Below are 23,294 nucleotides of genomic sequence, written 5' to 3' on the forward strand. Positions count from 1 at the left end.
ATTTCATCTGATAAAGTCGTACATTAGTAAGTCTCAGAATATTTACTTTTAATATTCATTCTCGTCCATTTCATCAATTCAACCTTAGTTGAGTTCAATGGCTGTTCATCTGTAAAACTAGAAATCGCATCAGTAGTTATTTTTTAAAAAAAGTTTCCTACTTCTAAAGAATCACAACTTGCATTTATGTGGTGGAGCCCTTCACTTCGGATAGCGTATTGTGGTGCCGAAAAAAAGCGTAGATGGTTCATATACTTTGTTAAGCTGATGGCTTTGTCTTTTCTCTTCAGGTGGAGCTCGACTGGATGATCTGAAAGCTCTTGCAAACAACACAGTCAATATGGATTTTGCAACCTTCCGGGCACTGAATCCTGAAGAAGTGAAGGTTTGTACATGGACAATAAGTTTGCATCACTCTGGCTGGGGTTGCAATTTCTTTAGCTGCATCTCTTTGGTCTTTTGTTGCTTCCCTTTGGCGACTATATGAATGACAGACATTGGTTAAATGTTTCTATTTTAGAATCTGACAGCTGAGGACCTGAAAGGCTTGCTTGGAGCTCACCTTCCAGCGCTGAAAACTGGATTCAATGACACTGTTGTGAAAGTTTGGGTGAATTCGCACTTTGAATCTGAAGTCAGGAAAGTTGGGCTTACGGGAGGAATTCCAGATCCTCCTCTAGGTATGTTCCTTGTCAACGGTAAATAAATACGCATATCAATAGCTGCTGTTGAACACTGCTCGGAGGAGAATATCCCCTGTGATAATGTTTGCGCTATTTCAGTGATATTTGTTTTGGGTTCTGTTGTCGGTGTTTCCAACAGTCCTTCAATTCAGATGATTTTCTAACAAATTGATGCCTTGGTACATTACAATATTTTTGACCACAAATATATTACCTTATTAAGAATCGGATAAACGTAGTGCTCTATAGTTTGATGTATTTGAATAATTTTCTGTCATTTTACTTTTCCAACAGAAACTGTTTTATGTGAAGCCAGAAATAGGTAAGTGTATTCTGTTTTCTGCAGTGCTGCTGTTCTTCCCCTCAGTCCAAAGTCAAAAAGACTTGGAGATGTCTCCTACCAGCTCTGGTGAATATGGCTCGATAAGGTTTCAGCAAGAAATACACATGGATTTTGCAGAATCCTGCCTCTGTTTTCAGTACGAAAATCTGCCTGTTTAATCTGTATGATCTTCTTCCTTACAGTTCAGAGGTGAACGATTTCCTGACGACTCTTAACAGGACCCAACTGTGCAGCATCGCCATTGTAGACTATGCATGTGCTCGGGTAAGCTGTGTTCCGCTCCAGAATTTCACCCAACAGTGTCCTCCTCCAGGGGTCCATGTGCAGAAAGCAAGCTTGCCGAAACAAATGTAGTCATTGTCGTCTCATCTCTATCTGCCGAAATAACACCTCAGATTGATTGTTTTCGGGCAACTTCAAAGTATTGATTATTTGTAAACCGATTCCTTGCAGATTGACCTGCTGGCAAATCTCACCAGTTATGACGTGACTGTACTGTTTGATTGCTTCACTGGCTCAAAGGCTTTGAAGATCTCAGATGAAAAAGCACTGCTTGTGTTTATCCAAAAGCTTGACAGAACCACACTAAACCAGGCATTGGACATGTTTAATAACAAGGTAAGCAATTATTGCTTCCATTCTGTATGGAAACTGGAAACTGTTAAACTCCTTACTCATTGAGTTTGAACTTATTGGTTTGTTTCAGACCTCAAACATATCGTCAATTCCTCTGGAAACAAAGACAACGTTCTTTAATGCCTTGTGGGAGAATGTGAAGCCCAACATCACCGGCCCTGCTTTCCTGAGCAAATGGTTTCAGCAAAGATTCAGACCAATCATTGCAGGCATTCCTCAATCAGTCCTGAGTGACCTTCTGGTGAGGAATGTCACATGTGATGGTTACCAAGCAGTGTAAGTGTATCGCTCTTTCTTACAATCCGATGGTATTGGCAATTGAGGAAGAGTCCTGGGTATAAACAGTGAGGAATATAAGAAAACACGGAACAATAAAAAGCAAGTCAGCATAAGAGATGTTAAAAGTAAGTGTCATGTGATGACTTGTGCTATCAATTTTTCTTCACCTAGTGTAAAAGGACTCAGTAATGGATTTGGAGAGATGACAGCGACAACGAGACAGAGCATACTGCAAGTCTGGATCCTTAGTTACCTGAACGGCACAGGTAACCTGGATAGAATCAGTATATTTAAATGAATCATTTCTTTTGCATGCCACTGATAAAAAGTTTGTAACCACACAATAGATGTATCTGACTTTCTTCACCATTTATCTCCAGGTGCTGGATGTATCAGCAACACCAATGGATCTCGAGACTGGCTGGTGAAGAATTGGGGACAGTTCAGCAAACTTGCTCAAATAAGGGATCTATCGAACTTGAATTCAAATTTCAGTGCAGTAAGTTACTGAAGCTCTTTTGGCTTTTGAGTTAATAATCAGCAGACGATGCTTTGTGTTTTGGTGACTTGGTTTTCCACATTCCCGTCAGTACCAGGAATTGGATCAAAATGATTACTTGAATAAAGTATTGCTGTCGTCAATGATATCAAACTTCGATTTCAAAGAATCTCTTACTCAGCACCAAGTACTGTATTCATTTCACCGAGTAATCTCTGTATCTCTGTAATCCAATGAGGTTATGCTGAAAAATAGATTTCACACCGCATTACCTTTTCTGTAGGTGGCAGCAGCAGGCTTGCTGACTGTATCACAACTTGGAGAAGCTGTGGGGAGAAATGGTACATTGGAAAATGCTTCAGATGTACGCAAGGTTTTCACAACCATCACAAATGGCACCGTGACTGAATTCATCGACGTATTTGCAGCTGCTGCCCACATGGTAAGAGAAGATGTTTTCCTTGTATCCGTCACACACACCGAGTTTAGTATCTGAGCCCTGAGAGACAATGACTCTGCCCAGTTTTTACAGTTGGTGATTTGTTACCTGTGTTCTTGCATTAACGCAGCTGATTCCTAACCTTTTACAGAACAATGTGGGGCTGAAATGACAGAAAATTATTCAAATACATCAAACTATAGAGCACTACGTTTATCCGATTCTTAATAAGGTAATATATTTGTGGTCAAAAATATTGTAATGTACCAAGGCATCAATTTGTTAGAAAATCATCTGAATTGAAGGACTGTTGGAAACACCGACAACAGAACCCAAAACAAATATCACTGAAATAGCGCAAACATTATCACAGGGGATATTCTCCTCCGAGCAGTGTTCAACAGCAGCTATTGATATGCGTATTTATTTACCGTTGACAAGGAACATACCTAGAGGAGGATCTGGAATTCCTCCCGTAAGCCCAACTTTCCTGACTTCAGATTCAAAGTGCGAATTCACCCAAACTTTCACAACAGTGTCATTGAATCCAGTTTTCAGCGCTGGAAGGTGAGCTCCAAGCAAGCCTTTCAGGTCCTCAGCTGTCAGATTCTAAAATAGAAACATTTAACCAATGTCTGTCATTCATATAGTCGCCAAAGGGAAGCAACAAAAGACCAAAGAGATGCAGCTAAAGAAATTGCAACCCCAGCCAGAGTGATGCAAACTTATTGTCCATGTACAAACCTTCACTTCTTCAGGATTCAGTGCCCGGAAGGTTGCAAAATCCATATTGACTGTGTTGTTTGCAAGAGCTTTCAGATCATCCAGTCGAGCTCCACCTGAAGAGAAAAGACAAAGCCATCAGCTTAACAAAGTATATGAACCATCTACGCTTTTTTTCGGCACCACAATACGCTATCCGAAGTGAAGGGCTCCACCACATAAATGCAAGTTGTGATTCTTTAGAAGTAGGAAACTTTTTTTAAAAAATAACTACTGATGCGATTTCTAGTTTTACAGATGAACAGCCATTGAACTCAACTAAGGTTGAATTGATGAAATGGACGAGAATGAATATTAAAAGTAAATATTCTGAGACTTACTAATGTACGACTTTATCAGATGAAATTGGGTGATCGCACTGCTATGCTGAAGCTTCAAAACAACAACGGCTTTCTTGTAAAGCAGGTTCTTCTTTGACTGACTGCATGAAGAAATATCCAGAGCTCCTGCCTCTCTGTGGGAGAAAAGGGAAAACCTTGCCTTTAGCTGCACATCCCACCCCTATACACCAAATCCCATCACCAATAACAGGATAAACGTCTATCTTGTCTCCAGGTCCTGATTGCTTTCCAATGTGGATCAGAAAGAGTTCAACACTTACTCCAGGGAGGAAATTGTCATCAGTTGGCTTTCATTCAGAATGCACAGGTTTGGACCACCGACAGCTTTCAATGTAACTCCATTCAGTTGTCCATCTAACTCCAGGAATCTTGTAATGATGGTTTGAACCTGTAAGAGGTGAACACAGATCAGTTATCACTGCACAGAGAAACACCACATAAATATCAAACCTTTGCCCCATTTCAACTTTTTTTTTCTCTAATTCCCAATTGGGTTTCTTCTCTTCCCCGACTCCCACCCCCATGAATCAGTGCTGCACCATCCCTGGGACAATCGTCTGATACGTGGCTCGATGAATTACTTTGATCAGAGCATCAAAGTGCTGTCTTCATCCAAACTAACCTCATCATTTCTTAGTTTCCGTACCTGGGAGTGCTTCAGCGGATTCAGCAGCACTTGTCCAAGTGTGTCAACTTGAGTTATATTCCAGCTGCTCATTTCGGTCGCATTGAACACAGTTGATATGTTGCCCAACAGTAGAATCGTGTCTTCTGGGAGTCCATTGGGGTAAAGCTGCATCAGAGAGATCCAAACCATGAGATTCAATCGCAACATGTGATCTTATTGTCCAGCGCACAAGTGGGCACTTATTGTCAGAGTGGCCAGGGTGGAATTGTGATTCAAAGCAGTTAATCATAGGATTACTCAGTTATTATAACTCAAATTGACATCAGCATCTGTAACGATGCTTGCAGAATTGCAAAACCATTGTTATGGATCTGTATTGCTGAAATAGTAATACACTCGATGTTGCATCATTTGCTAAATATTTAACACGGCATAAAGTGCCATTTTCAAGAAAACATCCAACTCACTTTGGTCTCAATTATTTACTATCAAAAGCGCTGTAGTTTGCCTGATGAAAGTTTCAAGCAGGATTTTTACCTGAACAAGTTTGTATTTCAGGACGTGCAGCTGAGTAGAATCAAAGGATAGAGTTCCCAATACAAATATGTTATTCTTCAGTACGAGATGACTCAAACACTTGTCTAACTGGACTGCATCGTACTTGATCGGGGTTAGCTCATCAATGTCTTCCGCTGCCAGCTCTGTGCAGGCTGTAAACACCACATTTGATTATACACACCTGCCATCTGTACACTGAAACTGCACTCAAACTATGAACTAAAATGAGGAAACTACATCATACATACAATGCTGTTTCTTTAACCATTGCTGTAAGAAAACTACATACTTTCTGTGAAGTTTGCTTGCAGCTTCAACTGATCTATGAATCCCAGGACAACGTTTGGTGGGTTGGAAGTTTTCAATCTCTTGAGAAATCTTGGGAGGGCATACTGCAAGGCAACCTACACGGCAGAAAATGTTGATACTTGTAGAGATTAACCCAATAAAACTTCAGGCACAGACAATTCCAGTTTACAGAGTAACACTGTTTAGCAGAACATATACCGATTCGTAAAAGAACATGCAAAAGACTTTGGGAACAAAAGTTATTTGTACCCTTCAGTTCATCTGAAAGAATTCTTTATCAGTTAACACATACCAAGTTTACATGTTTCCATGTGAAGGTGAAAGTCAAAGGTAGGTTTCCAAGTTCATCCAACGTCAATGATGTCCATGATGAAGGCAGACTATATTCAAACAAAAAAAAACAAGTTCATCAATTAGTATTTTATGGCAGTTTCTCACCAGAATTCACATATCTCCGATCAGAGGTTTCTAATCTAGAAATCATCTCCTGGAGAAACCTACAAGAAAATAATCCCTGTGATTTTAATAGTATTCCGGGCCATACAGTCTAACTAAGGTCCAGGCTCTAAAATGACTCAATAAAATAAGATGATTTTAAAACAGCAAATACAATCGAGTCCCACTTACGATGTGTGAGATTCAATGCAAATGACGAGTGCAGCAGGCAGTGGATTTAGAGGAACCATTCCAAGTTCGAAATAAAAAGGGCCCTTTACAAAAACAAGTCAAATTCAACCGTGCTGATATTTGTTCTCCAAGAAATAAAAAGCAAATCAGCTCCAACATACCCGTATCTGGTTGGACTGTTATTGAGTAGAGCTTCAATCGCTGACTTTTGGCTTTTAGTGTACGATACGCAATTCTTTAATTGCTCCAAAATGGAAATATGAGAAGTACTGATAGTGGCCCCATCGAGATCACAGTTTGGATTTGTCTTGAAGTCGACAGACCTGCAACAAGTGAATCTGTTATTTCAATGTTGTGAGGCTTTGGGGTAAAATGTGCTGCCTTTTCTTAAATAAAACAAAGTATTCCTTCTGTCAGTATTCAATGTTTTCCAGGCACCAGCTAAACAGAATGGTTTTCCCCTCCTCATCCATTTGTGCTTTTATGTACAAAAGGGAAATAACTTACTTGAAATACAGCAGAACATCCTCGGGGATCATGTCTACGTCAACTTCCATTTCATACGATTTCAGTTTGAAGAGTATGCAACTGAGCTGTAACGTGAGAGAAGAAATGAATTGTTAGAAACAACCTGGACTCGTAAAATAATGCCAGCAGATTCTGGAGGACTTCAGTGGTGAGGTTTGCACAACTGAGTAATAATTCCCAAAGGACCCACTATTACAATTACTCATGGCTGAAACCCAGCTTGATATTTCAATAATAAACAAAGGAAAGTGAACCCAAATGCAATGAAACATTTCTGTAGTTCAATTTCAGCAAAAGGTCTTACCTGACTTTTATCCAGTTTGACCCGCTTCTCCTTCAATACTCGAACAAGCTGAATGAAGTCACGAGAATTCAGGGTCTTGACCGCCCCACAGCTGAAGCCTCGCAGCACAGAATGTGAAAAGCTGAAGCACAAATCATTGTGAGTTCATTTCCTTCACTTTATTCAACGAAGAAAAGATCTGTACCAGAATCAGCGCAGAAATGAAGCCACGTCATCTGAAAAAGCTTTACTCATCACCTCTTCGGGAGCCAAGTTAAGATATTGAGCAACAACAACAACAACTTGCATTGATAGCGCACTCCTTATGCTGGGTAGCTTCCCAGATCGCTTCAGCTTCAAATTTAAACCTCTTTTATATGTAGATTCGGAATAACTATGACTTACCTGCCATAAGTTTTGTTCCTTAGGATTATATTTTCAAAAAACACAGCAGCCTGTGGGAGAAATCATTGAGAATGTTTAAAGTTAGGCCGTCTACTTTCCTTCAGGTTCTTTGTACTCAGGAGAGCACTTTAGATTGAAGAGATGTGGGATGACCATCTCAGCGCGACAATACTTTACTGTATTTGTCTATTTTACTTTGAAAACAAAGCTGATTCACTCACCTGACTCGGTAGCCACAGTTTGTCGTTGATGTCACCAAGATCGAAGTTGGAGGTCAGGTACAGGGGTGGGATCTCTTTGGCGAGACCTGGGGGAATGCTCTTTACTGCTTCTACACCGTCACTTGAAGCCTTCAATACCTGAATGGGATTTAAATACAACAGAATTGAACAAAAACACACTCTGCCCTCTGTAAGCAGCTTCTTGATGTATTATTGTCTGCAGTCAGGATTCAACCCAATCTAGAAATACAATCGTCAATAGGAAACAACGTGTGGTTTGGGCTTATACTTCTGATGCTACTGACAGATATTTCATGACCACTCACCTTCACAATGATTACAATCACTATAACTTGTGGTGCGGTTTGAATATTCACAACAAACACGGGGTCTGTGATCACATCGGTGAGTATTTTGGAGTCAATGCTTTGGAATACTCTGCTTTTACATCCAGCTGTCAGGGTTCCAAGATCCAACAGCTTCTGTTTGTTCTCGGCCTATTTCAACAGAGAAAACAAATGGGAAGGTTTTCAGGAGAAATGGGGTGAAAAAAGTTGAGTCAGGAAGTTTATAGAAAGATGCAAACCATTTAATAATAATAATCCTTGCATTTGATTTAGCGCTTTTCACGTCTTCTAAACATCTGAAAGAGCTTCACAGAATATGCTGTAAAGTGAATTGACTGTATATTTGTGGGCGAAACACGGCAGCCAATTGCGCAGAGTAGCGTCCCACAAACAGTCGTGGATTGAAATGACCAATTTAGTATTGTTTTGTTTGTTGGAGGGATTATTATTAGGTGTGTGGAGTAAGGAAACTTGCCCATGGTTTCTCTCTGGCTTTGCCAATTTCCATTGGGGCAGTATTCTAACTGAGGCCTAACCAGTGTTTATATGGGTTAATCATAACCTCCTGACTCTTGTACTCTATACCCCTATTTATAAAGCCTAGTGTCCCATATGCCCTTTTTACAGCTGTATCTACCTGTCCTGCCACCTTCAAGGATTCATTTACCTGCACCCCCAGGTCTCCCTGTTCTTTTACCCCCTTAAGATTGTATTACCAGCCTATATTGCCTCCCCTCATTCTTTCTACCAAAATGCATTAGCTCGCGTTTCTCCACATTGAAATTCATCTGCCATGTGTCGCCCATTTTACCATTCTGTCTATGTCTTCCTGCAGTTGTCTGCTATCCTTCTCACTGTTTACTACCCTATCTAACTTTGTGTTTACCAGCCTACCTAATATTGCCTTATGCCTGTCACTCACACAGTTTGTTTAAACCAGAGATGTGCTCACCTCAAGTTCTCAAAACTACACCCTACATTGGGAAAGGAAATGTTAAGTATATTGCATAAAACCCACACAATCACGATCATGACTTGCCGCACACGTTTTATGCATTTCATTGACTTAGATATCAATACAAGACTTACCTGGTAGCCATTGCTCAACACTTTGTCCACAATCAAAAGCTGTTGTCCATAATTCCAATTCAAAACTTGCCCCAGGCTTGGCAGGGCTTGCTGAAAAGTATTTGCCTTAGTATCTGCAATCTGCGTCACTGATAGACCAACAGCTGATTGTCCCAATTGATTCAGAGTTTCCACTGAGAAGTTGTCAATTTTGCTCACTAAAGTTATGGAGAGCTGGAGAAACAAGAATGGAATAAATCATAAAGCTTCCCTGGACGTAGATTCAAGTGAAGTAGGTTTCAAATTCTCAACAATTACCGTGGACTTCTTAGCCTTTTGCCAAGACTGTCTCCTCAAACATGAGAATCAACAGATTGGGTGACAGGTTTATTCAGGTGTCACCTATTTACCACATTAGCATTTCTGGCTACTGAGGGTCAGCCCAATGGTGCAGCAAGGTGGATTCAAGATGCCCAAAGGTTCTTTGCTATTTACCTTCAGTTGTTCATCTGTCGCAGGTCCTGGAGGCAGCGTTGCATTAATGCTCGGGCTCACCCGACACACTTGGTTTAGCTTTCGGATTAGAGCCAAGACTTGCTGTGCTTTCACGGACTGAAGTGCATTTGTACCAGCAAGTAAGCAAGTCAGAGAATCCGGCAGGCTGGAAAACAGAATGTGCAAACTGCGTCAACTGATGCTGAATGTTCTCCAATGAGACTCTCCCAAAATGGCTCTCCAGTCCAGAGTGACTCCTGGTGACTTGGGTAACAGTAATCACAAACTAAGAATGTGCAATCGTTTGGCATCATTTTCTACTTATTGGCAAACCTAAAGGATAGATATATCCATCTCTACTTGTGAATATCTTCCTCCTAAATGATTATTTTAACAAGAAACTTTTATCTCATACCTTTGTGTGGACAGACACCAAATAGAATGTGTGCCATACCTTGTAATATTAACATTTGGATTCCCTTGATGCAGCAAGTCGATGTAGAGTTTCGAAACTTCAATTGGTAATGTCACGTTTGCCAGCAATGCCAGATTTTCAGGGTCTGCTGCAAATTCCTGAAGCTGAAACAGCAACATTTAAAAGAAATGAGAAACATGTACTCCAAAAAGAATGATGATGATCATTCGTATAATTTGGTGAAATACACTTCCATTTCGTTTTGAATTGCGTGCAGGCAAAATGGAAGCCAAGTTATTGTGGCAACTTCTCATAATCAGCAATATTAATTGTCAAATCAATCTTTTAGGTGAATGTTGAATTCAGGAGCAATATTGGCCAGGCCACAGCCGTTACCGTTATATTTGCCCATCAGAAAAAGGGGAATTCAAAAATTGTTGCCAACGCACAGAGCCAATTTCCATCTCATTTGGTGACTTCCATCCCATTAACTTGAGGTGGATTGAAATACGACACAGAACTCAATGACCCATATAACGATTTACACATTCCTTGACGCAACCACAACAGCTAATAATCTGGTTAACAACAGAATTGTCAAGCGTTGCACCCCCTGAGCCATTGAGAACCCATTCCTCTTCTTAAAATCCTTAGAAGAGTTTCCTGCTGGCTTGATCTTCACAAGTACCTTTGCTTCATTATCAGAGAAAGACCGAAGATCAGTTGCCGTCACTTGGCTCAGGTAGAGTCCGAGGTAGTTAACAAACCAAGCAGTAGAGTTCAGAGCTGGATTACTGGCGTTGTAGCATTTTGGTTTAGGACCCGCTGTGCAGAGTAACAAAAAGTGGGATTACACAAAGGTTTCAATGTCATTGAATGCTTCACAAACACTTTGCGTGTTCACTCAGGTTTTCATCTAAAAATCAATCTTACCAAATATTTCCCATTCCTAGTTTCTTCCACCCAACCCAACCCAACCCAAACCCACCCCCCCAAGCCAAAACCTCTTGCTGGCTTTATCTTTCCAAGTACCAGCAACCTGACCCGCACTAAATGAACAATTATGTGGGCCCAGAGGCAGGAATGGATGCAAAGTTGTTGTGAGCCAGCAGTGAGAGTCACATCGAGGGCAACCCATCCGGCGATATTTTCATTTCCTTACACATGGAAACACAGACCAATCGTAATCTCAACTGCCACTACTTTAACCAAAATCACACAAACGTTTACCTGGTTGGAGGTAAGCTTTGATGCCATTGTAGATTCCTTCTGTTTGGCTGGTTTGAAATCATTGTATCCGGCACTCAGTGTTTTCACACTAAATAAGAAATGGTACAACATTTTAACATTCAATCTCTAGATCAAGAACTTTGTTTTGCTAAATTCAATACAACCAAACGGAAGACAACGAGGTAATGTCACTTGACAAGAGCAGCTGAGCCAAACTCGCTTTACATCTCCACATTCTCAGAGCCCGTTTGTCACAGACGCAGGGGTGGGGGGAGAGGAGAGAGAGGTGACGGTTTGTCAGAGCAACACAGGGAGCAGGAATGAGAGCATTGGAACCTGGGCAGGACATTACATTGCAAAAGGGAGAGAGAGCCACAGAGAGAGAGCGCGAGAGAGAAGCCTGGGCCTTGGGGGAACAGGTCCCACACACACACACACACACACACACAGCATTTACATTTTCCTGTAGGGGAGGCACCGCACTCTCAGGGTGTCTTGAGAAGCCAGGAGGTCTTTGCTGATGAAAGGCAGATACGGTTTCAGCCTGCCATCAAGCCACTGTGTTGCTTCGGCATCACTCAGTTCAGACAAGCGATTGGCAAACAGTGGCCACAGACCCTCCATGATAGCCCCACGGGTCGCGTCTGTCAGGTTCGTCTGGAAAAGTCAGATGACATAAATATTAAAGTGGGAAGCACGGGATGGTCAGATTGCCACATTGGGCATGTCTAGTACGTCAATCCTCCGAGCTTTTCTGAATCATACAGAACAGAAAACCCCATTCCAACCTCAACACTCCTGATTTATTAGTTAGCCAACCCTGGGAAACAATAGAACAATTTGGTGAGGCGTTAAGGCCTCAGATAAGCCATGGGGCCTCAAGCTACTATTCCAGAAGAGACGCTGCATTCTATTCTAAAATATCTATCACTTACATTGTGACTGTTTTGGTTAAATCGATCCACAAATATTCCCAATTTCTGGATGGATTGGTAGCTCAGTAACAACACAGTCAGATTCTGGTTGTCATTGATGAATCCAGGTCTGCTCAGCAAATCAGCCACATCCGTGGGATCAGTCGCATTCAATATCTGGAAGAAAAAGAAGGAATGTTTTTTACTAAAATAACAGCGACACCCACTGAAGCTCTGAAACAGACTGTGTGAAACAATTGAAACTTTCTCGTTCTAACTCTTCTCATTCACATATCTCAGTAGTTTACGAAAGTTACACTGGAAGTTGTTTGCACATTCTCACACCCGGCCCTTATCAAAAGGTAACACCTTGTTTACCTGAGCTGCTCGGTTAATCGGTATCAATGAGACCAAATCCGTCAAGCTCAAATATCGAGAGAAATTTTGGAAGGTGCTGTTCAGATAATAAGCAAAACTGTTGTTTTCATAGCAACGAAGGGGGAATTCTGGAAAGAAAGTGGAAAAGCATTCAGCTCAAGCTTCCATCTTATTCAAAGTTGTCTTCTTTTTGACTTAGATTAGCTGATTTGAGCATTTCAATACAGAGTTGGCAAGGAAACGTTACTCAATGAAATAGCCACTCAAATGACATTAGGTTGAATGATGAGAATTTAATGTAGTCCACAGCATCATTCCTGCTTATTTACAATACAGACCAAAGAGCCACGTTTAATGATTGAAATGATGGTCAATCAATTGGGTTAAATTGCATTGCAAGGTTGTATTGGATGAAATCTCTGCTCGTTACCTGTATTAAAGCGGAGTATATTTGCATAAATGGCTTCTTGAATATCAGGATACAACGGCGGTTTGATTGAGCTCAGCGCAGATACACTATAAAAGGTAAAATTCAAGGCATTACGTACATATGTCACTGATTGAAAAATAATTGTTTATGACAGAAACTGATGCTACCACCAAATTTACTTCTTATGTAGCAGTTAAACAACAGAGCATAGACTGCTCACAAGACTTTAGTTAAAAAGGGACATTTTAGTGTTTTCTGATATATATATATACACACGCGCACACAGCCCAATAGATTAGTGTCAAGCAGCAGTCACATTAACAGCAACATTAGCAATTCATTTATGGTTCTGACGCATCTGCATCAACCGGAAGAGGAGAACACAGAAAACAAGTCATCACACCATCACAATCAACGTTTACTGACATCGGGTGACTATTCAATTCATTTTGGACTTCAACCCACTGAGTACAAAGCGGCTGCACCAAACGTACGTGATCTGGGATCCAATGCAGCTCTGACTGACGAGGACAAAAGGCACCAGCGTTTCAGTAAGTCCCGGCAGCAGGATTGCCAGTCTTGTGCCGAACCAGATGTGCAGCTCACTCTCGGTTGCGTTGGAAAGAATCAACTGAGTGCGGTTCAGAACCTCCTCCAGTAAAGCTGTTCTGACATCAGGCGACAGCCCCACATTGTTCTGTAAAAGTTAGTGGAGTAACAGGATGAACAGAGAGATACGGGCAATGACCGACCCAACAATAAAAACTGTTTTAAAGGGGTAGTGCTCTGATGAGGTGCTTTCATGGGAACCTTGATTCCCGGTATCGAATGGCTCCCAAGTACTGAGGAGATCCAACGTTTCACCGTTAGGAAGCATCAGTGTGATGTTGGGTTTCCGCATGTATCAGACACCCAGCTGAGCCCCAATAAAGAGCATCATTACATTAACATTGTAATTCCATTTGTCCCAAACTCCACTCCAGATTCAGATCAAATGGTTGGGGTTGGGCGGGGGGGGGGGGGGTGCAGACTCAGCTGTGATGCCCTTTACAGTCAATGAGCCTGCTGAAGCACATTGCCAAAGCTCACACACAAACAAATAGCACTTAGGCGAGACACCAGTAGGCAACCAACAGCTGTGGAAGCTCACTCAGCAATAGGAATCAAGCTGAGGAGCAGAGAGGGTCTGGGAGAGGAGGAGAACATTTAGAAAATAATTTAACACACTACATTTTAACTTTAGAAACAAAAATCTGGTACCTGTTTGACAGAGATTGTGAATGTGTTCGTAAAGTCAGTCACTGTGGCACTTGTGATGTTCTTGAAAATCTTCTGCACCTCATAGGCACTTTTCAGGGTTCCTTTACTTCCAGCTAAATCCCCAAGTTGAGATGCCGTCAGCAATTCCGCTGCTTCAACCTATCCAGAAAAACGACATCAAGTGAAGAGTATTCATCTACATCAAGGTCTCGGAAGATCAAAATGACACTTGACATTTACATGAACATTTTTGCAGGAGTCATTGTCATTTCATCCTTTTTATATAGAATCACATAAAACACAGAAACAGCTCATTCAGCCCAAATAATTCGGTGCCAGTGTTTGTACTCCACACAAACCTCCCCATCTTCTAATCCCCTCGCTTCCCTTTTCCCTTGTTCATACATCAAGTTACTTCTTAGTTACATTGATGAAAAAAGGGAAAAAATGCTGATTCCAAAGGCATTTGGCGATTTGCTATGCAATGCAGCTATGACCTAAATAGCAAGGCTTTCAGACACCTTTGAGGTAACCTAAAAAAAACTCTGATCAATTTGGTTTCCTCTGTGCAGTAGTTTGAGTGACTTACACCATCAAAGTTTCGATTTAACTCTGTGAAGTTCTTGTATGTGAAAAGCGACCGGAATCTGCCAAAGTTCTTCACAAGCCATTTTTTGTTTCCTAAGGTATTATTAGCCGTGCACACAGCTCCATTAAAGCCTGTAGATAAACAAAGGTTACATTCACTGTTTCGCAAACAGCTAATCATTGTCCTTTCACCTACATTTAGTACTCAATACATTGTGCTTCATTAGCTATAAATCTTGAGAGCTACTAGGCATGAAATTAAACCCAGTCTCAGCCTGTAGGATAATTTGATTTTAAAATTCACAGCTGTTTGAGGGACATTGCTATGTGCAAATGGCCTGCTGTATTCCTTTACAAATATGCAGTCACTACACTTCACAATAAATCCTGTGAAGTGTTTAAAGGCATGAAATGTGCCATACCAAATGCCAATTTTATTCAAAATTAAAGATTGAATTGTGGAAAATTCTTCAATTCAGAAAATGCTCTTAGAATTTTGAGCTGCATAAAAGTGATGATAATATGACCACAAGACTAAATGTTAATTTTAATCTTACCTGTGTTTTCATATTGGTGGTTTAGATAGTATAAAATAAATACATGGACATGTCCTCGATGCACCCTTGTTAACATTGGATATACACTGTCCATCCCTTTTACTCTATAAAGATAAAATACATGACATTTCAAAACATATTGCAAGGGCAGCGACGGAAACAACAGATGTGTTCTTCTCTGGAGTGCCAGTAAATTGTAATCCTTTATGAAGTGAACCACTTGCGCTTTAGAAGACTCAAAGTCTTTCTGTTAAAACGAGATCAGGAGATTTCATAGTCATGGATTGAGTGACCAATATTCTTTTAAGGGATTATTACCCCTGGAAAAAGGAGAATGTTGGCATATATAAAGGTTCTTTTCTCCCAGTGCCTTGGTACGCCCCCCCCCCACCCGACTTGAAAGGTGCTATACAAATGTAATTTATTGTTGTTGTTTTGAGCAGAATCCACTAGATACATGACAAACAGGGGGGACTGTGTACTCACATGGCTTGAAACGACTGGCATGATATATTAACTGGCACAGTGGCGAGATGGCTGAGTGTGATGCCGGGCAGCAGGAGCTGTAATCTGATCTGGAACCACTTGGCAAACTGCTCAGGACCAAACGAGGCAAAGTGAGGGGTGAGGAGCTTCACCACACTGTCCAGCAGCAGGTCCCTCACCTTCGCGTTGGGAAGGACTTTAATACCCATCTGAACAAGACAAAGCAAAGATGGAAATCCACAATCCGTTAGTTACAATAACTCTGTGAGACAACAATATGGGAACATAGGAAGAGGAGAAGGCCATTCAGTCCCTCAAGCCTGTTCCCCCATTCCATTAGATCATGGCTGATCTATACCTCAACTCCAAATTCAGAGGTGAAAAATACAAACAAAGAAAATGGATGAGTTTCGAGGCATTGCAGTAATACTGGGGTGTGAGCGTGGGATGAGAGTTGCAAAGAAAAATGCAAATCTTCTGAAAGCTAAAGGAGTCCTGTGATATCTTACCACTTGTGCTTCAGCAACAAATTTGCTCATGTATCTTTCCAGCTGACTGAAATTCCTGGTTTGGAGGTTGTCGATGATGTTGATGATGGCGACGTTGTTGGTCAGTGCATCCGAGATCACCGTAAACTCCGCAAGTTGCTCTGGAGTGAAGAGATCCAGGGTATCGTTCTACAGAGACCAAACATTGGGTCAAATAAAATCACGTCGGTGATAAAATCACTGTTCTGCACACTTTCCTGAGAATGCAGGTTTTGAGGGCAGCTCAGATTTAAAATTTAAATTAAAAGAATTGGGTGGTGGGTGGGTCGTAACGGGTGCCTTCAACCTGAAGCAGATCCGTAAGTGCCCCAAAAATGTTAGTGAAGAACTTACTGCAGAAAAGTTTGGGTTCAGAGTGATCAAGTCACGGTATGAAACATGAGCCATGAACCGTAGGAAATTCTTGATGATCCATTCCCGGCTTCCATTTGTGCCAGCAGCACAAGCCACGCCTGTGAAACCTGGTGAAGAAACACAAACCTTCTCATCTGTGCAATTTCACAAATCGATCGCACACAAATGCACAGTCACTCCACTTCACTAAAATGAATAATAATAATTTGGTCACTCAATCCATGACTGTTTGTGGGACATGACTGTTTGTGCCCACAAAATATACAGTCAATTCACATTCTGTGAAGGGCTTTGAGATGTCTCGCAGACGTGATAAGGCGCTGTATCAAATGCAAGAATTATTATTATTATTTTTATTCACAGTAAATCCTGTGCGGCACTTTGGTATGTCTTCCTGACATGAAAGGCGCTAGACCAAACACGAGGATTGTTATTACGATTAAAAAAGGATGGATAAGAAAACTAAAATTATATCAATTCATTGAGCAGTGGTGAAATGGGAGAGAAATGATATTGAGTGCAGTAGATTAAAAGTGCTTCCTCTGTTGTCTAATTTCCCATTTTCTAAGAATATAAGGTTTCATTGACATTAAAATGGCTCACTGGCTGAACCCAGTGTCTCACTAACCTGTACCTGTACATTTGATGTGATTTTTCTAGATTCTAAAGGTACTAGATCATGTAGACCAGAGGTCACAGCCAGCGATTGAAGGGGCGTAAATTCAAAACAAATCTGCAGAAACACTACTTCAGTGAGCGAATAGCAAACGTATGGAACAGGATCCCTAGGGAGACACTAGAAGCTGTAAGTGTCGATTCTTTCAAGAACAAATTAGATGGATTTCTGTTAGGAAATATTATCTGGGGATACCGTGTATAGTTGGGACACAACATGTGCAAGTGACTGCCAGGGATGGTGGAAGGCGAACTGGATGGACCTTGCTCTTCTTTCATCGAGCAATTCTTATGTTCTTTTGTATGAACGTTACCTGAAGCGTTCAGCTGCAGGGACAGGACACTTTTACCAAAAAGATTGATCGCAATTTCCTGAGACTCTGTGAAGCTTAGGTACAGATTGTCCAGTCCTTTCAATCTGTAGAAATAAAAAAAAATGCCATGAATCATATCCTCCCCCATTCACTCACAAACATGCTTTCAAAACAGAATTTCAACTATTTTTTACATTACAGAAAGCATCGGAGTAATTCCGTGTTGGGGAAAAGAAATCATTTCTTTAACACATTCATGGTCTGTGTGATTCGGGTCAGTTTTGTTCAAGGTAAAAGCAAAGTGAAGAAGGAGTGTTACAGTGTACACTCACATGGCATGGTAAGATTCACATGATATATTCAGGGGGATGTAGAACAACTCATCCACTGTGATACTGGACAGTAAAAGGCGCAACTTGCTCTGGAACCAGTCAGCGAATTCCGCGGTGTGGAAGGTTGCGAAGAGGGGTTTCAGGAGCTGCATAATCCCCCTCAGCATCGTGTGTCTTACCGACACGTTCTTAATGACTGTGATTTCCACCTGTAACAGATAATTAGTTATGATAAGTTAGTTATAATAAGAGGTGCCTTTTACACCTCAAAGCACTTCAGAGTATTTATAATAATCCTTGCATTTGATATAGTGCCTTATCATGTCATTGAGACGTCTCAAAGCGCTATTGTAAAGTGGAGTGACTGTATTTATGTAATTGCACACAGTAATGTCCCACAAGCAGTCATGGATTGAGTGACCATTGAATTTCCCTCGGGGAAGGGATTATTATCCCCGGAAAGAGATCTGCCAATCAACTAACAACTGGGTTCCTTTTTACTGCTAGGTAAACAGGTAAGTGGAGTAAGAAACTCGTTTAAGGTTTCGCCCTGCCGGAAATCAAACTCAGGACTTCTCGTTTGCGAGGCGGGTGGGCTAACTACTATGCTATGGGACTACAAGAGCGATGGATGACAGAGAGAAAGACTATGTCCCACTGATTGGTAGCTATTTGAAGATTTTCAAACTCCTTCTGCACAACAGTTGCACTGTAACGTTCAAGCATTTGGAAAGTGGACATGAAGCAATGCCATCTCACCTCTCGAGTGTCCTCAATAAACTGGGTGATGTACTTGACCAGGTCACTAACATTTCTGTTCGCAAAGGCATCGATGATCATTTTGATGTCGGTGGCATTGTGCAGTGCCCCAGAGAACACAGTCAGCCCAGAGAGCTGGCTGGCGGTGAGAAGGTCTAGCACCTCGAACTGCAGAAATCATAGGTTTTTCATATCAAACATCAATGACAGTTCAAAATGGTAACATAAAATGAACAACATATTGTCTGACCAGGGTCAGCATTAAATCACGGGGAAGGTCAAATCACTTACTCCAGAGAAGTTCTTGTTGAGTGTTAAGAGGTCGCTGTACGAGAGCTGAGTTATGAATTTTGCCAAGTTCTTTATTACCCAGTCACGGGTTCCATGGGTATTAGCAACACATGCAGCATCTACAAAGCAAAGATCAACACTATTACATGCTGTAGATTACAAAGTAGTTGTTGTTGTTGTTATTTAACAAAAGCTTGTTCACAAAAGCACCCGGTGCAATCTTTGAACAGTCTGGTGTGCGCTGCTTACACTTTACCTGATGAATTGAGGTGGGCGATCAGGACGTTTTTACTGAAGTTGCAGACGTCCCAAAGCTGTGACTCTGTTAAGTTTGGGTACATGTCATCCATCCCTTTCAATCTGTGGGGGCAAAGTAGAATGTGCTAAATAAACCATGTGCGTTTCACCCACAAAATACAGTCACCACACCTTACAGTATAGTATAGTCTGTGAAGCACTTTGAGACGTCTCAAAGACATGCTAAGGCATCATATCAAATGCAAGGATTATTAATATTATTATTATTACCAAGTGCTCAGGCACACACTGCCTGCCCATTGTGGTTAGCATGGATCCACAGTAAACACGGGCTTTAAGCCAGGCAGTAATCTAACGAAGGGACCTATAACGGGGCTCATAGCAAAGCGATATAGAGACTAATATACGAAGGCATCGGACTCTGTCTGTTGCTCCAATCTCTGTCACGTCATGGAAACCATGGCTGAGCGCGACCAACAGCTTGGGCTATCAGTGTTAGAACACAGTGACACACACAGAAAGATCGCCTTCTGACCAATTTCCCCTCGACAACCCACCAGGTTCCCCCCACCCGCACACTTGTCTCGTGCCCCCCCCTCCCCGCACACTCACATGGCTTGGTACGCCTCACACGATATGTTGGTGGGGATGGAGGCGAGCTCATGGCCTGTTATCCCGGGTAGCAGCAGCTTTAACTTCATCTGGAACCACTCGACAAAGTCACTGGTGTTAAACGTGGCAAACAGGGGCTGGAGCTGCTCCAGGAGACTCCTCAGTATCAGGTCCCTCACTGTCGGGTTCAGGAAGCCATTAGGGTCCATCTGAAAACAAGGTGTGAAAAGCAATGTTAATGTTGTTAATGTCTAGTTTTCCACTTGCCTGTTTAGCAACACACATCTCTACGCTGAAACTCCACATCACCTTCTGGAACTCCATCCCCCAGTTCCTTCGCCTCGCCCCCTCCGCTGCCTCCTTCAAGGCACATCTCAATTCCCTCCTCTTAACCGCATCTTCAGTCACCCTCCTACCCCCCCACTCTCCTTGCCCTCCACCCCTCCCAATCCAACCCCCAGCTCGGGTCCAAATCCCTGACTGTCCAGCACCTTGGGGCGTCCTCCTGACATGAAAGGTGTTGTGTAAATGCAACTTGTTGTTGCAGCGCTGAGCTTGTTGGAAGTACTCCTATCTATGGTGCTGTCATTCCAAGTCAGAATGCTAGACAGAAACACCAGTCGTGTACTCGTGGCTGATAAAATGCACAGAGGTGTTACATCAGTACACTTGACAGGGTGTCCACAAAGTCCCCTTACACCCCTGTTACACAACAGCAATATGAGACCACAGAGGAGCTGAAACAAGCTGTCGGAGTTGCATTTCACTTCCTCATTCACTCTATCCATGTTATGGAATCTGTGGCACTGATGATGGCAACGGATCATTATCTGCCTTGAAAATGATGGCGCTCAGACTCACTCGCACAGACTCACTTTGATCCTCTGGACATGTAAATACAGTTAAACACTTGTCCTGAATACAATTAACTAAGTACTTCTCAATACAATTATCATTATTCTTCCACATGTTTCAGTTGTTGGTCAGCGCACTGTAAGGGGAAAAAAACATGGGGTGACAGGACTTGTGGACACGGTGTACAGTAATAGCCTGTGAAGTACATCGAGATGTCCTCCTGACCAAGCTGATAATGTAAAGGGGGAAAGAAACCTGTCTCACCGAGTGGAAATCCTTAGTGAATTGGGTAATGAAGGCGATCAGGTCACTGAAGTTTCTGTTGGTGAGCAGGTCAATGATCATCTGGACGTCAGCAGTGTTGTTCAAAGCATTGGCGAGCTGGGTCAGGCTGGAGAGCTGCTGTGGAGTCAGGTTGGCCAACAGGTCAATCTGCAGAGAGGGAGGGAGAAAAGGACAGTCGGAGAATAATAATAACCCTTGCATTCGATATAGGGCCTTATCATGTGTTCGAGATGTCTCCAAGAGCTTCACAGAATATACTGTATATTTTGTGAGTGAAATGGGGCAACCAATTGTGCACAGCACTGTCCCACAATCAGTCATGGATTGAGTGACAAAATTATTATTAGTTATTTGATTTGATGGGATAATTACCCCCAGTAAAAGGATCCGCCAATCGACTAACAAGCGGGTTCCTACTTACTGCGAGGTAAACAGAGGTGTGTGTGTGTGTGTGGAGTAAGGAAACTTGCCCGAGGTTTCACCTTGTCCGAGAATCAAACCTAAGTCCTCTTTCTTGCGAGGTGAGTGCTCTAACCACTGAGCTACAGGAATCCACGGCCAGGTTTAAAATGCCCCGCGGTGACATCCTACATCACTTACCACAGACACGTGCTTGTCCAGGGTGAAGGCCGCGCTGTTGAGGAGCTGAGTGATGAAGGTGAAGGCATGCTGCACTGACCAGTTGCCGCATTTGTTCAACTTAGCGGAAGAGACAAGAGCTGCAGAACATTCAGGGTAAGGGTTACGCCTTTGTGGTTTCTCAGCAACGTTACATTTCTGACAGAACTGATGCAGTCTTAAGGGAGTTCATGAACCAGACAGAAGACAAGCATCCATCAACGGAGCTGATGGTCAAATGCTTTCTAGTCAGGTACAACAACAACAACTTGCATTTGTAGAACACCCTTCACAGTGCCTCCATCTGGACAGATGCACATCTCCACTGCAACCTTTATGCCTGAGATGATTAGCCTGAAAGCATTATTGCCCTTTAAGAACACTGAGTTTCACTGGAATTCAGTGCCTCATTTCCCAACCCACGTTGCTTCACAGAGTCCTTTAGACGTGGTTTCCTGCTGACTCTGTTTACATTGACAATGAAGAGCTGATGTTGACAGGCACGTAACTGACACCTTACCTGATGATTCGAATTGAAAGGCCTGAAAGGCTCTGCTGAAGTTGTAGATCTCCATGTACTGTGACACTGTTAGGTTCAGGTACACACTGGCCAGACCTTTCATTCTGTGAACATCAAAACAACATATTCAGACTGATGTATTTTCCTTGTGGAGGCACCTCGATGCCTTGTGCAGTTACATTGATCCCTACAAAGGGTGATTGATACACTGTGTGGTTGGGTCACTCAATCCCCGTTTGTGGGACGTTGCTGTGCACAATTGGTTGCCATGTTTTGCCCACAAAGCACACAGTCAATTTACTTTGCATGTGTATCCTGTGAAGCCCTTTGAGACACACTCCTAGTGTGAAAGACACTATATCAAATGTAAAGATTAGTTCTTATTTATTATTAATATTATGATTCAATGCACTTGGAGATCTACCCTTAATAATAATCCTTCCAATTTAATATTGCATCTTAAGAATCTCAAGGCACTTCACAGGGAAATTGTCGTCAAGTGTAGTGACTGTATTTGTCAGGACCTCAGCTTAATGTTTCACCTGAAGAACGGCACCTCTGCCTACACATCTCAAATGCAAACATTATTATTATTATTATTAGAAGCGTTATCAACCTGCATCAAGTTGGTTAAACAGCCTTACGTAAATAGGCTTGGCTTAAGACGATACAAACAGGTATTGTGAAATTAAAGCATTGAAATATCTTATTTGACTCTGACTTTGCAAATGCCAGAGCCTAGTGTGATCATGTAATTCACTAAGCTAATGTTGACTTAGCACAGCAACCTCCCGACGTGAAAGGCGCTCTATGAATGGAATCTTGTTGTTGTTGTTGTTGTATTGACCGAGAGACTTATGCAAAGCAGAGGTTTCACTATCACTCAGTGGTCAGAACCTTCGCCGCTTCCTCCCTTTCCTCCTTCAAGGCCGGTCTCAAGACCTTTCTCTTTGACCGTGCCTTCAGCTCCACTCTCGGCTCTCTACCCCCTCCTCGCTCCCTCCCTTCCCTCACCCTGACCATTTCCCCAATGCTCGGGTCCTGACCCAACTGTATAGCGCCTTGGGACGTCCTCCGTAAGTGAAAGGCGCTCTATAAATGGAATCTTGTTGTTGTTGTTGTATGCTGTGGTCCTGACCTGGC

The 23,294-nt window shown here is 42.1% G+C and overlaps 2 protein-coding genes across 2 annotated transcripts; one reads left to right on the forward strand and one right to left on the reverse strand.

Moving 5' to 3' along the window:
- Positions 1-15: 15 nt before the first annotated feature.
- On the forward strand, positions 16-3,051 carry LOC121850278. Its single transcript, XM_042341184.1, has 11 exons — positions 16-26; positions 291-385; positions 521-680; positions 978-1,005; positions 1,209-1,290; positions 1,480-1,644; positions 1,733-1,938; positions 2,113-2,207; positions 2,322-2,440; positions 2,724-2,882; positions 3,010-3,051. The coding sequence occupies exons 2-11, from the start codon at positions 341-343 to the stop codon at positions 3,049-3,051; spliced, it is 1,101 nt and encodes a 366-aa protein (XP_042197118.1). The 5' UTR covers positions 16-26; positions 291-340.
- A 251-nt stretch (positions 3,052-3,302) lies between these two features.
- On the reverse strand, positions 3,303-12,318 carry LOC103172596. Its single transcript, XM_042341185.1, has 22 exons — positions 12,310-12,318; positions 12,053-12,208; positions 11,575-11,774; positions 11,118-11,164; positions 10,576-10,712; positions 9,927-10,051; positions 9,473-9,638; positions 8,999-9,211; positions 7,889-8,059; positions 7,563-7,700; positions 7,342-7,391; positions 6,958-7,078; positions 6,633-6,718; positions 6,287-6,448; positions 5,791-5,878; positions 5,479-5,593; positions 5,169-5,341; positions 4,650-4,796; positions 4,264-4,391; positions 3,983-4,116; positions 3,624-3,718; positions 3,303-3,488 (listed from the first exon to the last, which is right to left on the reverse strand). The coding sequence occupies exons 1-22, from the start codon at positions 12,316-12,318 to the stop codon at positions 3,303-3,305; spliced, it is 2,847 nt and encodes a 948-aa protein (XP_042197119.1).
- Positions 12,319-23,294: the final 10,976 nt, after the last annotated feature.

Source organism: Callorhinchus milii, unplaced genomic scaffold (assembly GCF_018977255.1).
Source record: "Callorhinchus milii isolate IMCB2004 unplaced genomic scaffold, IMCB_Cmil_1.0 Scaffold16, whole genome shotgun sequence".
In the NCBI taxonomy this organism is placed as follows: domain Eukaryota; kingdom Metazoa; phylum Chordata; class Chondrichthyes; order Chimaeriformes; family Callorhinchidae; genus Callorhinchus; species Callorhinchus milii.